The sequence below is a fragment of the Myotis daubentonii genome, chromosome 19, assembly GCF_963259705.1.
Source record: "Myotis daubentonii chromosome 19, mMyoDau2.1, whole genome shotgun sequence".
NCBI classification, from domain to species: Eukaryota; Metazoa; Chordata; class Mammalia; order Chiroptera; family Vespertilionidae; genus Myotis; species Myotis daubentonii.
Window position 1 is genome coordinate 18,925,072 of NC_081858.1, and position 17,147 is coordinate 18,942,218.

The 17,147-nt window shown below is 51.9% G+C and overlaps 1 protein-coding gene and 1 pseudogene across 2 annotated transcripts in view; both read left to right on the top strand.

Moving 5' to 3' along the window:
• The window catches only part of ST14 (ST14 transmembrane serine protease matriptase), a 35,325-nt gene that overhangs the window by 3,079 nt on the left and 15,099 nt on the right, over positions 1 to 17,147 (top strand). Inside the window, exons 1-7 of one of the 2 annotated variants that reach the window (XM_059676439.1) lie at positions 6,509 to 6,547; positions 14,238 to 14,397; positions 14,862 to 14,989; positions 15,145 to 15,215; positions 15,568 to 15,725; positions 15,907 to 15,942; positions 16,224 to 16,464. In XM_059676439.1, the coding sequence (XP_059532422.1) occupies positions 6,524 to 6,547; positions 14,238 to 14,397; positions 14,862 to 14,989; positions 15,145 to 15,215; positions 15,568 to 15,725; positions 15,907 to 15,942; positions 16,224 to 16,464 (818 nt within the window). In that variant the 5' untranslated portion in view covers positions 6,509 to 6,523. Of the gene's footprint in view, positions 1 to 6,508; positions 6,548 to 14,237; positions 14,398 to 14,861; positions 14,990 to 15,144; positions 15,216 to 15,567; positions 15,726 to 15,906; positions 15,943 to 16,223; positions 16,465 to 17,147 lie in introns of those variants that run through there. The other variant, XM_059676438.1, reaches the window with a different exon arrangement.
• LOC132222349 (small nucleolar RNA SNORA11) lies at positions 12,233 to 12,341 on the top strand (annotated as a pseudogene).

A 17,147-nucleotide genomic window follows, 5' to 3' on the forward strand; every position in this document is an offset into this window, starting at 1 on the left:
TTCCTGCTCAGAGATGTTACCTAATCTCTGAGCCTCAGCTTCTGACACTGCATATAGGTTATAGGGTTGTTGCAAGGATCAAAAGGGATACTTTACAAAATGAAAGCCATCTGTGAGCTGCAGCGTGGTGCCTAAATCATCGTTTGAATTTATGAGCCGAGACCAACAGTAGGGTGATGTGGTGTTAGGAGAATGGATGTACATGGAGAGGCTCACAGCCAGGTTGTCTGGGGGGCTCTGACCTCGCAGAGGGACCGGCCTGCCCCCTGGGCACAGGGAGTCCCTCTGAGGAACTTAGGGCACAGATTCCAGCAACCAGGACCCTCCTCCCAGGGTTCCACTTGTCATTTCCCTCCCTTTACGCGGCTACTGTGGACATGATCCTCTGGAAAATGGAGACGTGTGCCAAGTCCATGGCTGCTGGTCCCTTTCTCCTTCTTATTCCCCTCTGCCCCTCCCATCACACAAAGCCAAACTTTTAAACGCTTCCTTCTCTCTTGGGGCTCCCAGAGGCTCCTATGCTGGAAGGTGTGTGCAAAGGGTGAGGGGCGGGCAGGGAAGGTAGTCAGTGGGACACTAAGATGGTTCTTTAGGTGGGGACTCGCCTCCCAGGTGCTGCAGATGGCCAAGCACCCTGCCTTCTCCGGGCTTTGTCCACCTTGGTCTGGGGAAGACCTGGAATTCATGGCCCTCATTTAGGAGAGGTGGACACTGAGGCATAAGAGAAGGCAGTCCTCCCTTGATAGCTGCCCACTCCCTGTGGGAATGCACTGAGCAGGCGCTGTGTCATCACAGCGAGACTCTGTACGCTGTGGCCTGTGGCCACCCTGGCCACTGTGGTCTTGGAGTTCCTCTGCTATCAGTTCCTTTTCTGGCTTGTGGTTCTGCCCAGGCTGTTGGCTCATGTCTCTCATAAGGGAGAAAGTCTGTTCTTGGAAGAGGAAGGAGAGTGGGATGCAGCCCCCAAGACGCCGTTGCTTCTGACGCTGTGCACATGTTCCTGGGGTGTTTAGAGGACTATGAATCATCGCCAGCATCTGCTGAGCCTATGTCATATACGCCTCTTAGTATTATTATTATTACCCTTTATAGGTGAGGAAAATGGAACCAGAGCCAAAGAGTAGTGGGAGTGGGATTTGAACTCGGGTCATCTGGCTCTGCTGTGTTTTGCTTGGACAGCTCTAGTGCAAGACAGGGCTGTCGGCCCAGTGGGCTCAGGAAGGGGGGACGGATTAGTAAGAGTTGATTTGATTTGGGTAAGAGACTGGATTTCTCTTCTTGGGATGTTTCTGAGATGCCTGGGGCTTAGCAAAATGACAGTAGCATTTGCATGGGAATGAGAATGGGAACGTCTGGGCTCCTCAGAGAATTCTCACCCCGGCTGGCAGTGGTGAGAAGCTTGTCTGGGGTTTGCTCAGAGCTTGTGGCCAATAGTTGCCCTTTTTTGTTTGTTAAGAACTTTTCTAGGAGCAGGTCACCTACTAAAAATTCTGTCTTAGAATCTCATCGTTTCAGAATTTGCTTGTTCTTTCCAGACTTAGCAGCAGAATCCTTAGAATCTTGGTGATGGTTGTCTGACTGGTCAAAATCTTGGCTCCTTTGTCTCTGAGATGGCGATGATGATGATGATGATGGTGAAAAAGAGAAGAATATGGTGTCAGTCATTCTACGCCTCATTAAATATGCACACTTAAGTTCATGACCTCTGTTTATCCTCATAGCAACCGTGTGAGGACAAAATGCCTAGTTCACAGATGGGAAGACTGAGGCTCAGAGAGTTTGATTTGCATAATGGCCCAAAGGCAGAGGTAGAACAAGGATTCAAACCCAGATCTGAGACTTCAAAGCCTATGATTTACCCGCAACGCCATTATACGGTTGTATTCCACAGACGATGGTGATTGATGCCTTTTCCCAGCCGAATTCTGGAACACACCATTAAGCACTGTGGTGAGCACCAGGCGCCAACCCAAGTCCACTAAACACCTCTCACCCCACACTCGTCTGGTCTCTCCTTTTAATGAGTTACTCGTGGTAGACCAGCAGTCTGGCCGGGGATGCGCTTTCAACAAAGGCTTTGAATGAAATGTTCCTTTATCCATTATACACATGAATAAACGTCATAATGGAAATTTTTAAATTAAAAATAATTTACCCCTTCAAGCCAACAAATCAGGTTGCTTACATTTTTTTCTGCCTTTTTCCATGTCTTACCCTATGTGTATGTTTTATCCAGTTGCTAGGCACACACCAATTTGTGTTCTGGGAAAGGCATTGTGTCAGCCTCCCATCTGCTGGGCACGGTGGAGGACTGGGGGCTGGAGAACCGTAAGGTCCAGTAGACTTGCATCTGATTGAAGGACTGTGCCAACAGGGTCCAGTTATGGATCCAAGTTACTGGTCTGCTCCTAACTCCTTCCTGGGTTCTGCGACATTTCTTATTTAGTAGCAACTCCGGTGAGGTCTTGGAGCATTTGCTTATCATCTTTGTTGATGGATGACACCCTCCTGGGGGGAAAGGCCATACCTTGGATGACTTAATTATGAGTCAGAAAGACATGGACAGCCTGTAGGATAGGCTGCCCAGAGCAGAATTGTGTCCATCTCTGTTAGGAGTAAGTCATGCTCTTACTGTACCACCCTGACAACGGACACTAAAGCCACTTCCCTCCCGCTGTGGTGATGTGACTGTGCTGTGCTGTGAGCCGGGATGATGAAGGCAGGTGGAGATCCGGACTGTAGAGCCGACGCCACGCTCCGTAAAAGCCAGGCATGTGTGTGGCTTTCCTAGAATCTAAAGTAAATCCCCTCATAGTTTTATTTGGTTGTAACTTTAAATTACTATTAAAAGGTTAATATGTTCATATTTCAAGAGAATTTGGCTCAGATAAGTAGAAAGAATTTTAAAATGGGGAAAGTACCCTAGAGAAGCATTTTACTAACTTGGTATTGCCTATGTATGTTTTCTGAAAGAAGTTGCTTTTTTCCCCCCCTTACTACAAAAGTTAAGAAGGGTTTTTTGGTTTGTTTTTCTTTTTAAGGCAAGCAGTACAGAAATATACAAAATAGAAGGTGAAATTCCTCTGAAATTCTCTCTTCCAGATTTAAAAAATATATTTTTATTTTTTTTTTTTTATTGATTTCAGAGAGGAAGGGAGAGGGAGAGAGAGATAGAAACATCAAGGAAGAGAGAATCACTGATTAGCGGCCTCCTGCATGCCCCACACTGGGGATCGAGCCTACAACCCAGGACTGGGAATCCAACCATGTTCCTAGGTCGACGCTCAACCATTGAGCCATGCTGGCCGGGCTTACCTACTCTTTTAAAACCCCTTTTTGATTGCTGCATAAGCTTCCAACAAGTGGCTGTAGCCTTGCTTATGTATTGTTTTATTTTGTGTGTGTGCTAATTGAATATGTTAATGTCAGTAGTGCGATGGGGGGGAGGAGGTGGGTAACTGATGAACGGCTCCCAGGGAGACCACGCTGGTCAGGCCCCTTTCGGATTATGCTGTCGAGTGCTGGGTCCCATGTCTTCGTGGGAATATTGCTAGCTAATAATTGTGAGGTTGAACCAGATGGCCATGGGCTTAGGACACACTTTGATGTCTAGATGATTGAGTTGAGCGGGTTTAGCGAGAGGAGGAGACCGACTCAGCATGGGGACCTGGAAGGAAGTATTTCAGGAGCTGCCTGAGCTGCCTGAGCTGCTGGCCCCATTGCCACACTCACGTGCCGGGCATTGTGATGCTGATCGCACCTGGGGGAGGAAGGATTTGTAATGTTGGCACCAAATGAAAATGCTATTTCCCCCAGAGAGGCTGGCCGTGGGAGGATGGGAGATGGGATGATGGCTAAAAATTGTCCCAGCTCTAAGAATCCAAGTCCAAGGATAGGGTTCTGCAGTTCTCCCCGGGCTCCTATCCTGTTACCTCCTTCCACCACGGGGTTCTGGGTTATAACCTTGGACTTGGGTCCCCAGGCCCCCTCCCTTGTGGCGGTGCTTTCTTTCCTGTTTGCATATTCAGTTCTTTCCCCCCCAAACAGCCACTTAGAGTGTACTCCAGCCTGCCTGGGAGCGACTCGGGAGGTGGGAGAGATGTTTTTTAATGCCGTCAGTGCCAGGAGGCACGTGGGCTTGGCGCTCTTCCACTAACTTCTGCAGATCCTGGGTTCACCAACACAGCTGTTCAAAAAGGTTCAACACGCGTATCGTGGAATAGTACTCGGCAATAAAAGGAACAAGCTACTGATGCGTGCGATGACTTGAGTCATGCTCCAGGGAATTTTGCTGCGTGAAAAAAGCCAGCAATCCCTAAATTTATATACTGGGTAATTGATTTCTATAACATTTGAAAGGACAGCTTTAGCCCTGGCTGGCTTGGCTCAGTGGATAGAGCATCAGCTTGCGGACTGAAGGGTCCCAGGTTCGATTCCGGCCAAGGGCACATGCCTGGGTTGCGGGCTCGATCCCCAGTGGGGAGCGTGCAGGAGGCAGCCAATCAATGATTCTCTCTCATCATTGATGTTTCTAACTCTCCTTCTCCCTTCCTCTCTGAAATCAATACAAATATATTTTTTAAAAAGAAAGGAAGGAAGGAAGGAAGGACAGCTTTAGGACCGGAAGATAGGTTAGTGGGGAGGGGCCAGGGGGGATGTGGGCATGGTCACACCCAGGCAGCAAGAGGGTCAGAATCTCTCGCTGCCTTGACTTCCTGTTTCTCTTGCTGGGTTTCTGGGGGGATCCGCCTGGTTGTCGCTGCAGGCGGGTGTTTCTGCTCCCTGTCTGGTGACGCGCTGGGGCAGGTGAGAAGGTTGGGGGGCCAGGAAGAAGACCTCTGGCAAATGAGGATGGGTGGTGCAGACCTCGTGGGACCCAAGAGCCCAGGGAAGGGAAGGAAAGGGGCAGCGGGGCTTTGGGGCAGAGGATGGAGGGGGAACTTGGAAGCTAGATGGAATTCTCTGGTGGAATTACAAACGAGGATGTGTCCTGGGAGAGGAAGAGACTCGGAGAGACCAAATTTGGGGGGCGCTGGAAGCAGAACTAGGATGCGAGCTGAGCATTCTCTCCCCTTCCAGCGCCCGACACGCGTTCGGAAAGTCCCCTGGGCTCACCTGGGAGATTATACCAGCTTGCTTCGGGTACGCTCTCTACACCTGTCTGTGGAGAGAGATGTCTTTCAAGCAATCAATCAACCACTCAGTTGCTAACGTTGGCAAGGTCAAGGGTAAAGGGATGGTGAAAGAAGCAGAACAAGTAGGAACTGGGGCACCCTGACCTCCCAGGGCTGCCTGGTGTGCTCACCATGTCAGTGGGGTATCACGGATGCCAAGTGGGTGGTGCAGGTCATAGGGGAGGCGAGGGCCCAGGAGAACGTACTGTGGATTGAGGCGGTCTGCTGAGGTTTCCCTCAGGGGTGTGGCCTTGGCTGTGTCCTCAAGGGCAGGCAGGTTTGGTAGGTGGTGAGAGGAGTCCTTCTGAGTGGGCAGGAGGGGCCCAGTCTCCTGGGTTCATGCAGGATTGGGGGGCCTCCTGGCTGGGGGCAGGGTGAGAGGTGGGGGCCGTCAGCACCCCTAGATCAGATGTGTAAACTGAGACCTGAAGCGTGCTCAGGCAGACTCCCTGGCTTTGCTGGGGGAAATGGCCTCAGGGCCGAGAATGGGTGACAAGATCCCAAGGAGGGCATTATCTCCCCCCACCCCCCATCTTCCGCCCCCTGCAGTCCCCGCTGGCCTCTGCGCAGGGGGGAGGAGGGGAGAGAAGAGGGAGGGGAGATAGCCCCAGCAGGAGGAGGAGGCCCTCAGGGTGCAAGGATGGGCTGGCCTTGGTTTGTGGCTCCCAGGGGCTTCCTGTGTGAGGCCTCCAGGCAGACTTGTGCTGTGAAGGGGTTTTTTGTTTGTTTATTTGTTTTGTTTGAATGTTTTAACTTGGAATTCCAGCTGCTCCACAAGACCGGAGGGAGGAATGGGCCTTGCTTGGCTTTGGGCAGATGACGGTGGGTGGGTGGAGAAATCAAAGCTGAAGGGAGATGGTAGGTAGGCCCTTGTCATTAGCATGAGTCAGGTAATTTGTTTTTACAACACCTGCACTTAGAAGGCTGCAAGGGGTCATTAACCCACTTTTTAGAGGGGAGACTGAGGCATATCTGCCCCAATGGCCCCGAGCTCCCAGGCCCCACACCCCATGTAGGTCCCACCCACCCCCATCCCTCAAAAGGGAAGGAAGGGACTTGCCTGGGGGTCCTCCCCAGTCTATGGTCTGTCCCTTTTGGGGGTCGTGTTGCAGGGATGTGTGGTCCCAGGACCCTACTCTGTGGGCAGGGCCCGGGCAGTGCAGGGAGTTGGCGAGGGAGCCATGCTGGCTGGCAGGGGCCCAGCCCTGGGTTTCTTGCTGACACAGCACCCGGTTGGCTGAGTCAGGCCCCCGCAACTTCTCTTCCTGCCCCAACCAGGTGTGCAACTTTGTTTGATTTCTTTCCTTCACTGGGAACTTAGCTGGGGGGTCAGCGTTCTGTTCTCCTAGATGGCTCGGGGCCACGGATCTCAGGTAATTCTGGGCTTCTTCTTCTGGTGGGAGGACAGTGACGGGTCAAAGGGCAAGTGTGAGAGGGTTAGGCAACAAGAGGCAGCAGGTTCCAAAGTCCACCTCCATCTGACCCCACCTCGGCTGGGCGTGTGTCTCCGAGGAACTCCGGTGGCCGCCTAGGAGACCAGGGGATGCCCAGAGCCTGTTGTGGGAGGGCCCCAGGCATGGGAGCAAAGGCCCGCCCCGTCCAGCTGAAACTGAAACTGACCAGCTGGCACCTCTCTCTGTGGTCGGACGGACGTGGGCGAGCCCAGCCTCTGCTTCGGGGAAATGAAGGCTGAGTTGCTGGGACTGGAAGTTCCCAAGAATGACCTGGCCCCGCTCCTGGCTGCTGTGCCAGCCTCTCCGTGGAGAGGGGCTTGGGAATGTGGATGCTGGGAGCACGTTGCTGGCCTCACTTCATTTTTATTGTTACTTTGCGTGCCCAGGCCGGTCGGGAAATGCTGGTGTGGGACCATCCATGGGATCCTGAGACTCTGGCTTGAGATCAGTTGTTGGGGCTGCTGAGTGGGCAGAGGCCTCTGATTGGCTCTTTTCCCTCCTCCTGTATCCCTTTGGTCATCCTGTGATGAACAAGCCGGGCGTCCCCTCTGTGCTGGTCGCTGTGCTGGGCCGGGGCTACAACGGCGGCAGGACGGCTGAAGTCTTGCTCCCGGGAGCCTGCGCATGGGCTGCTGCTGCTCTCTGTCCACAGCTGCCCGAGGTGTCCTAGGTGTGGGTGGTGACATAAGTAGAGAGACATATTTGCCCAGGAGGTCACGGTTCGATTCCCGGTCAGGACACATGCCCAGGTTGTGGGCTCGATCCCCGGTAGGGGGTGTGCGGGAGGCAGCCGATCAGTGATTCACTCATCATTGATGTTTCTGTTTCTCTCTGCCTCTGCTTTTCCTCTCTGAAATCAAGAAAAATATATTTAAAAAAAAATAGTAGAGAGAGCCATCCTAAGTAGGGCCCCTCCCGCCTGGAGACAGGGTCCCCTGATAATCAGCCACTTAAAAAAGAGGCCTGTCTCCAGTTTCACCTTGGAATCTCAATGCTCTGCGGCCCTACTGTGCTCAGCGTCGCCTGGGAAGACAAAAGGCAGCGTTAGTTTTTGGAACTCATTTCTTGCGCTGTCGTCTTGGGTGGCCTGTGTTTCTGGGGACTCTGGCCAGGAACTCACAGGGACTGGCATCCGGGAGGGGCTGTGAGAGTTATGCTGGCTTTGTCTTTCTCCTTGTAGAGGAAGGCATGTGCCTTCGAGTGCCGCAGAACACAACACCTCCTCTCCTTGGAGAACCATTGCAGATGCTCAGACGGTCCTTTCTTGCTTGAACAATCTCAGGGATATTTTATGGCTCTAATGACCATAGTGACAGTGATGACATCACGGAGCCGAATGAAATCCACCCCGTCTGGTGACAGGTGCACTGAGTCACCGGGCCCATACGTGAATAGCACCTGCCACAAATCAACGGCAGAATCGGCAGTGGCGCGTGGAGCCGGCCACCCTGTTCTAGTCTCAGGTCTGAGCAACACACCTTTGTCTCCAGCCAGTGACATCACCCCTGCCCCTTGACCTTGGTCTCCAGCAGCAAAAGCAGGTCACCAGTTGCGGCGTGATGGTCTTCCACGGTACCTCCCAGGACTCTGAGGGACCTTTTCTGTTTTCAGGTTCATTTCCCTTCCCGGCAGGTCACACCCAACCTTCGCCTAATGAGCAACGATCTTTAAAAAACACACACACAACCATCTGGCCTGAAGATTTCTTTATTCCTCATCTACTTGCATGGGAATCTTGCATGGATTTTCAGATTGTTGTTATTTTTTAAATGTTTTAAATTTGTTTTTTATTGATTTCAGAGAGGAAGGGAGAGGGAGAAAGAGAGAAACATCAATGATGAGAGAGAATCATTGATCGGCTGCCTCCTGCTCGACCCCCTCCTACTGGGGATCGAGCCCGCAACCCAGGCCTGTGCCCTTGACCGAGAATTGAACTGTGACCTCCTGGCTCCTAGATCCACGCTCAACCACTGAGTCACGCCGGCCGGGCAGTTAGGGTTATTTTTGCCATTTATTAATGTCAACACTCACCAGGTGCTTTTCTCCCGTGAGGCCCACACTCTGAACAACGGGTGATAAGTGTAGCTCTGGATTCACCGGTCCTAGGGCCAGCGGGAGTGTGGGCCCCAGAGAGTTGGGAGCTGGTGGCTGGCCTGCAGCGTGTGCTTGGGAGCCGGGAGACAGTGCCTCTGGGGTGGGAGGATTGTTTGGTTGACTTGGACACGGTTTTGTTTGCTTAGTATTGAGCTTTCATCCCCGGTGAGTTTCTTACTTAATGGGAGTCAGGGACGACAGGGGGTCTTTCTTCTGTCAAAAATAGCTTTTGTACATCAGCTTATTAGGACAACCACTGGCCTTGGGGAGGAGATGAGTCGCTTAAAGCAACAGGAAACAGGATACTGAAGGGCTGCTACATGCTCCTGGGTTTCTGGACCATCCCCTCTATCCCGCTAATAAGTTGGATAGCAATAAATAAATAAATAAAATAAGAAGTTGGATGGGAATGGCGATCATCTGACCTTGTCCCTGCAACCTGCCCCTTGGGTCGTCCCCCTTCATCCCTCCAGGTTCTTCACTCTTCATGTACCCCCCCAAGCTTTTCACGCCCACCTGCCCTCCAGGAAGTCATTCTGAGCTGGCATTGAGCCCTGCGGGGTGCCTGGGCCTGTGGCTGGCCGGTGGCCATTGGCCTTTCTGTCTGTTTGTAGTAAGCAAGCAACTGGCTTTTGTATGTCCAAAGCACGGGGTTTTGTATGTACACCTGCCAACGTGTTTACTTCTACGAAAGAGCAGGAAGAGGCAAAAGCAGGCACCGGCATGCGTCCTCTCCCGCTGGCTCCGTGGCCCCGCAGAGCGATTGTTATGTGGAGGGAGATGGTGTGTGTAACCGGGCCGAGTGGATGGAGCTCCCCGCCCCCGCCTCCACCGGAGCTCGCCTGCAACTCGCCTGCGTGGGAGGGCGTGGCTCTCGGCCTGGCTTTGCTGCTTTACCGACTTCCCTACCTTTGTGACTTTGTACAGGTCACTCCCTCTCCGCCTCAGTTTCCTTATCAATAAAACCACTGGGTTAGGCAAAGTAATCTCTAACATGCCTAAAAATGGAGCAGAGAGTAGGGTCATAAAAGGAAGCAGCCTAATTACTGATTAAACAGCTTTTCTGGGCTGAGTGGAGCCCAGCGGTCACGCTGCAGGGACCAGCAAGGCTCTGCCATTGAGCCGGGCCCACGGCCGATGGCCTTGCTCCCAGGCCAGGCCTGAGTCGCCCTGGGCTGCCTGTCCATGGGGCTTGCTGTCCCTCTTCGCTGAATGCTTGCTTCCTGAGTTCTGGAAGCTGACCACTCTGGGAGGCAGAGACCAGGACCACCTGGCTGCGTGATCCTGCAAAGTCCTCATTTCTCCCGGCCTTGTCTGTAGGACAGGGTGGTGGCACCACTCATGAGCGATTCCAGGATTGCTGCGAGGCTCAAGTAAGAAAAGAGTTGTGAAATTACTCTGTAAATTGAAAATAAAAACAATAATTATTTTCTTACATTTCTTCTAACACACACACACACACACACACACACACACACATATATATATATATATACACACACACACACACAGTGTTTAGAGAGTCTAGCTCTAAAGCCTTATTTTTTAAAAAATCTTTAAATATGATTAGACAATGAAGGACCATTGGCCATTGAAAGAAAGCCCACAGCCTGCAAGAGAAAGACAAAGTTCTGAAGAGAATTACGACATCATATATATAGTTGGTAACCTCAGAAAGAGCCAGGAGGTAGTGCATTCATAAAATAAGAAAAGACTACCCAGTGAAGTAACCATCAAAGAATAAAGCATCATTCTTGGAAATGAAATAGATGACTTTTGAAATTTAAAGAAAAACATGCAGTATCTTTATAGTGAGTCTTGATCAGGTGATTTTAGTCCTCCAGTTTTGTTCTTCTTTTCACGGGCTGCTGCATTTCCATATGAACTTCAGAGCAGAGAGCTCATCAAAAAGCCGGCTGAAATTTGATCAAGATTATATTGGATCTCTAGACAAACTTGAGAATAGACATCTTGACTATATTGACTCTTGCAATCCGTGAACATGAGATGCTGCTTAATTTATTTTGGTCGTTTAAAATTTCTCTCAGCAATGTTTTATATATTTTAAAATATTTTTGTTGATTTCAGAGAGGAAGGGAGAGGGAGCAAGATATAGAAACGTCAATGATGAGAGAATCATTGGTCCACTGCCTCCTACACACCCCCTACTGGGGATCGAGCTGTATTTCTTTGAGAATATCCTCAGCCAGGCTCTGGAATTGGGCTCTGGTGTCACAGGAGACAGAGGTGAGAAGGGAAGGACATTGTTAGAAATTCTCAGATCCCCACTTCTGTCCCAAGCAAAAACACCCCATCCCACCAGCACCAGTCCCTCATCAGGGGTGAGAAATTGATTTCTCTCACATGTTCTGGAATGTTAGTGGCTTGGTTTAAATTGCTCCATTCAAGACATTTAAGAAAAAAATTCTCTGGAGCAATTAAAGCACCCCAGAGAAAAGATCTGCAATAGCTTACCTGTTGGGAATGTCCAGTAAAAAACCCACTTGTGCCAAGCCATTCACCCAAAGCTTCTAAATAGCCTTTCGGACCTCATTCCTAAGTATTCATGAACAACTGAGCATCCTTGGGCTTTGGGGGAAGCCTTCAACATGAAAGAGAAAAGGCACTCAATAGAAATACAAAGATGAGAAGACTGTCCACTCAAAATTCAGAGAACAAGAAGAGTAAAATTCAGAGAATAAGAAAGAACTGTTGGAAATTAAAGTTTTAAAGCAGAAATGAAAAACTCAATAGAAGGGTTAAGAAACAAGGTGGATAATTGCAGAGAAAGAATAAGTAGGAGATCAATACAGACAATAAACAATTGCAGAAAGGTAGAGCAGAGGATATGAAGGGGAGGATATACTCTAAGAAATAATACAAGAAAGTTTTCCAGGCGGAAAGAGAAGAGTTCTCCAATTCAAAGGGCAGGTGGAGATCTCAGCTCACAAAATCAAAACAAAACAAAAAACAATTCAAAGCACATCCTCTAAGCTTTCAGAGAAAGGTGAAAAATCATGAATAAAAAATAATGGATGTATACTATTATCATCTGTCTCAAAAGCCAAATTAAAAGCTAAAAAACGATGGAGCCTTCAAAATTCTAAATGAAAGTTATTTGACACCTGTAGTTCTATACCCAGCTAAACTATCAACCCACGTGACTGCAGAATTAAGGTACTTCCAGGAATATCCAAAGTCTCACATTTCTCCGGAAGATACTGAAGTATGTGCTCCACCAAAATGAAGTGATTCAAGAGAGATGAAGACATAGGATCCAGGAAGCAGGGGTTTCACGCAAGAGGGAGATGAAGGGAATTCCCAGGATGATGAAGGAGGTTCCAGACAATAGCTATGAGAAAGGACACAGGGCTGTAGGAAGGAGGCCCCAGGAGGAAAATGAAATGAGAGGTTATGTGACAGACTTTATGTGTGGGAGATTAGAAGAGTATTACAGAGCTCTTCGATTGTATGGAAAGACTTGGGTGTGTGTTCAAAAGAAACCCCAACTGGGTGTGGAGAGAGCAGAGCGCCTGAAGAATGGCTTCTCTGTGTACAACACATCCAACAGCAACTTGGGCATACTCCTCACGGTGGCAGAATACTATGGCCTTCCTGTGACATTACGCCCTCTACATAAAAAAAAAAAAAAAAAAAAAGAAACCCAAGTGAAAGAATATTTGCAGCAGGAAAAACAAAATATAGCTGTACTGGGAAAGGAAACAATAGTGAATAATATTTTCAGAGACTAATAATGAAAACACAGAGTATGGATGTATTTTTTTAAAAAAAACTTTAGCCCTATCACTGTGGGGAGGTTGGGTGAGAGCGAAGGAAGGACATTGAAATCCATATGATCATAAAGAAAGTCAGTTGATTATATTTTAAATAGATGAATCGAGAGATCGTAGCACTGGCCTATAATGTAGAAATACGGGGACAAATTCCAGAGCAAGCAGTTTGCCTCTAGGGTGTGTTTCATATCTTTTTTTAAAATGTATTTTTATTGAGGTATAATTGACATACAATAATGTGTAAGTTTAAGGTGTACAGCGTGTTGATTTGATACATTTATGTACTGTGATATGATCACCATGGTCAGGTCAGCTGTGGAGTGTGTTTCTGTATGCAATGTTACATAAAGTCACAGATACAACCCGTTAGGAAACTAAAAACTTAGAGATAAAAGTATTCAAATATGACAGGAGCGGGAGAATCTTTCATAGAGAAGGTTTAAATGTGACAAACCAAGAAATGTCCGTTCAGGCACATTATTTAGAGTTCTGGGGTTAACCCCAGAAGAGCCACATCCAGACAGGGTTAAAAATGGCGTGTCTGTGGAATTTGGGGTGTGGGCTCTCGCTTTTACTTTATTTTTTAAATATATTTATTTTTATTTATTTCAGAGGGGAAGGAAGAGGGAGGAAGAGATAGAAACATTCATGATGAGAGAGAGAATCATGGATCGGCTGCCTCCTGCAAGTCCCCCGCTGGGGATCGAGCCCACAACCCGGGCATGTGCCCTTGACCGGAATTGAACCTGGGACCTTTCAGTTTGCAGGCTGACGCTCTATCCACTGAGCCAAACCAGCTCGGGCTGGACTCTCGCTGTTATTACAATTCCTTTTGCCGTGGATATGAGGTAGTTAAGTCTGTGAACCGTTCAATTTCATGACACACGGCGCCTCTGCAGGATTGAAGGCTGGAAGATCGCGTGTTAGAAAAGTTCACCTGTCGTGGCATGCTGGCTCCGCACCTGCCCTATCCACACATGCTCCCCCCCCCCACTTCCTGATGCCCCTTTACAGGGAGGACCCCAGGAAGCCGCCATCCTGTTTGTGGGAAGGTGGTTTTTTGTTGTTGTTGTTTAATATACTTTTACTATTGATTTCAGAGGAAGGGACAGAGATAGAAACATCAATGATGAGAGAGAATCATTGATCGGCTGCCTCCTGCACGCCCTACGCTGGGGATGGAGCCGGAACCGGCAACCTGGGCATGTGCCCTGACTGGGAAATGAACCATGACCTCCTGGTTCATAGGTCAACCACCGAGCCACGCCAGCCAGACTGTGGGACATTTTGTTGTTTTCCCGGTTCTTGGGTCTGAGCATGAGTATGGATTCCAGTAGAATCATGACCTCCTCACCTCACCTTGAAATCCTGCCCTCCGACACCTAAGCTTGAAAGCAAGGTGGCTTGTTCCACGGTGGCCCGGCCAACTGGTTAAACATTGGCAAAGCAAGGCCACTGGGTAGGGTGTACAGTGTACTAGGATGTGCTGCCCACAGGGGCAGGGGATCGGTGGGGCCTGGGGCTGGGGGGCTAGAGGAGGGGCTGCCTTTAGAAGCTTGCACCGAGGCACCTGGCGGCCAGTCATGGCCCTGGCCTGGGCCCCGCTCCTGGGCCTCTCCAAGTGTCGGAGCGGATCCGTGTCCGTGGAGAGCTGCAGTGACTGGGTTTGCAAGGCGGGCAGGTGGGAGAGCATCTGAGCGGCTGTGTCTTCCTCTGTGCAGAGCATGCATGCCTTTGAGGAAGGCCTGGAGTTCCTGCCCGTCAACAACACCAAGAAGGTGGAGAAAGGAGGCCTCAGGCCCTGGGTGGTGCCCGTGGCTGCCGTGCTTGTGATCCTCCTGGTCTCTCTCGTGGCTGGTTTCCTGGTGTGGCACTTCCAGTGTGAGTAAAGCTGTGGCGGAGGGTGGGGGGGGGGGCTGGGGAGGGAGATGTGGGGATGGCCCATCTCCCCCCTCAGGGACAGACCCAGGGCCCGAGTCTTATGGACACAGGGAGAGAACGGAGGTGCAGCAGGGTGGGTGAGGGGGGGTAGAAGACTCTGCCTCCCCTTTCCTCTTTCAAGCAGTGGGCGGTGGGTGAGGAATTGGTCAGAGCTGGCCCGTAGCGCTCAGGTCCGCTGGCCCCTCCTGGCACCCACTGCCCCTGCCTCTGGTTGTCAGCAGTTCTGTAGCTTTTCATGCTTGGGCGTGGACCCCACTGGGACCTGGCCCACCATTTCCACGCCCTTTATTGTCACCCGCACACACACATCCCCAGGGCTGCTGAGGGCAGCTTGTGGACACTGGGGGACGGGACAGGGATGATGTCACTTCCTCTCACTCTTCTCCTTCCCTGGCCTTGCACAGACCGGGACGTGCGGATCCAGAAGGTCTTTAATGGCTACCTGAGGGTCACAAACGAGAACTTTCTGGACGCCTATGAGAACCCGAACTCCACTGAATTTGTAGAGCTGGCCAGCAAAGTGAAGGAGGCGGTGAGTCCACGCCCTGGGCTGGAGCCCTGTCCTGGCTGTATCTCCCTGGGCTGGTGTGGAGCATGGGAGGGCACCAGGTCCTAGGAGGGAGGGAGGGAGCGGCCCGGGCTGGGGGCAGAGGTACTGGCCTCACTGAGCCTCCTCTTTTTCCGCAGCTGAAGCAACTGTACAATGAGATCCCCGTCCTGCGGCCCTACTACAGGGAGTCGACAGTGACTGCCTTCAGGTGGGTGCTGCGGAGAAGGCGGGGGCCGGGGAGGTGCTGGGAATGGGATCTATGCGCTGTTGGAGGGGGACAAGTGCCTGGTGGCCAGCAGGGTGATGCAGCCATGAGGCCCTGGCTTGGGGAACCAAGTCCTGTTCTGTCCATGACTGCGACAGCTCCTGTCTGGGCCGTGTCGCTCTGACGGAGGGCGCCAGGCAGGAGGGTGCCGGGCCTGCCCCGTAAGCCGCTCCGGAGGGCTAGTGCTCCTCTGCTACTTTTCCACATCTGAGTTTGGGTCTGCACCGGGCAGGGCGGGCGGTGCCCAGCGGGTGCCCAGAGCCCACCCGCATCTCAGACTCGGGCCTCCCCACAGCGAGGGCAGCGTCATCGCCTACTACTGGTCGGAGTTCAGCATCCCCAGCCACCTGGTGGAGGAGGCCGAGCGCATCATGGCCGAGGAGCGCGCCATCCGCCTGCCACCCCGCGCCCGCACCCTGAGCTCCTTCCTGCTGACCTCGGTGGTGGCCTTCCGTGAGTACGGGCCTTCGGGCTGCCGGGGCTGCTGGGGGTGGGCATTGGCGGGCAGGAACTCCCTCTCCTCCGCAGGAAGATAAGGTAGTGAGCTGCTGGCTCCTCCCCTGGGGAATAAGGAAGCAGGAACGAGGAAATAGGCCAGACCAGTAAAACCTCGATTCTCCCTCTTGTTTTCCAGCCACTGACCCCAGAACAGTGCAGACGGCCCAGGACAGTAAGTACCATGCCTTCCTCCTAGTGGCGGGTTGGGGTGTGGCCAGATGCCCTTTGATCCGGGTGTGCCCACAAGTCACACCTTGGTGACAGCCAGCACATCCCCTTCACCTGTCCCCAGGCCATGAGATGCTGCTTCCTGGTCGCATCTGGGCCCATGGCAACCTGGGGCGCCTTGGAGAGGCCAGCCCTGGGGGTACCCCTGCGGGGTTCTGGGCTGCTGGCCCTGCCGCCTCCGCCCGGCTCTGCCCGGCTCTGCCTCTCCTCCTCTGTTTCCCACAGACAGATGCAAATTCGCCCTGCACGCCCGATGGGGGGAACAGACTCGTTTCACCACGCCCGGCTTTCCCGACAGCCCCTACCCAGCCTTCGCCCGCTGCCAGTGGACCCTGCGGGGCGATGCCCACTCCGTGCTGAGCCTCACCTTCCGAAGCTTTGATGTCACGGCCTGTGACCCCAATAGCAATGACCTGGTCATGGTGTATGACACCCTGAGCCCCGTGGAACCCCGCACGGTGGCGCAGTGAGTGTCGGGGGGAGGGGGGGGCAGAGGTGGGCTGTGGGAGCTGGGCTGCGGCCTCTGGTGGGCGGGGCCTCTGGACCAAGTTGGAGACAGTGTGTGTCACCGGCCACTGCAGACTGACAGGCAGCAGAGGGCAGGTGTGGCGCCGTCCTCAGCATGAGCTCAGCGGAGCATCGCGGAGGCGACGTCTCTGCCTTGGCCGCGGTGAGGAGGGCAATGGGTTCCCTGGACACCAGTAAGCCGGGTGTCCTTTACCTCAGAGCCACGCTGTGCCTTGCGGTGGTAAAACACGGTTTTGTGGAGGCCTATAGGTTGGGAGAGGCTGCCATTGAAAAGATAGTTTGTTGCTCGGCTGGCGTCGACCTATGAACCTGGAGGTTGAGGTTCGATTCCCAGTCAGGGCACATGCCCTGGTTGCGGGATCAATCCTCAGGGAGGGGGAGTGCAGGAGGCGGCTGATGAGTGATTCTCTCATTGATGTTTCTATCTCTCTCTCCCTCTTCCTTCCTCTCTGAAATCAATAAAAATATCTATACTAATAAAAGGATAATATGCTAATTAGACCGGGTTGACCAGACATCTTCCGGTTGTCCTGCCTCCTTCCGGACAAAGCCAGGGTGGCAGGGGCCAAGGCCTAAGCATGTAGGAGCGATCAGGCCAGCAGGGGAGGGCAGTTAGGGGCG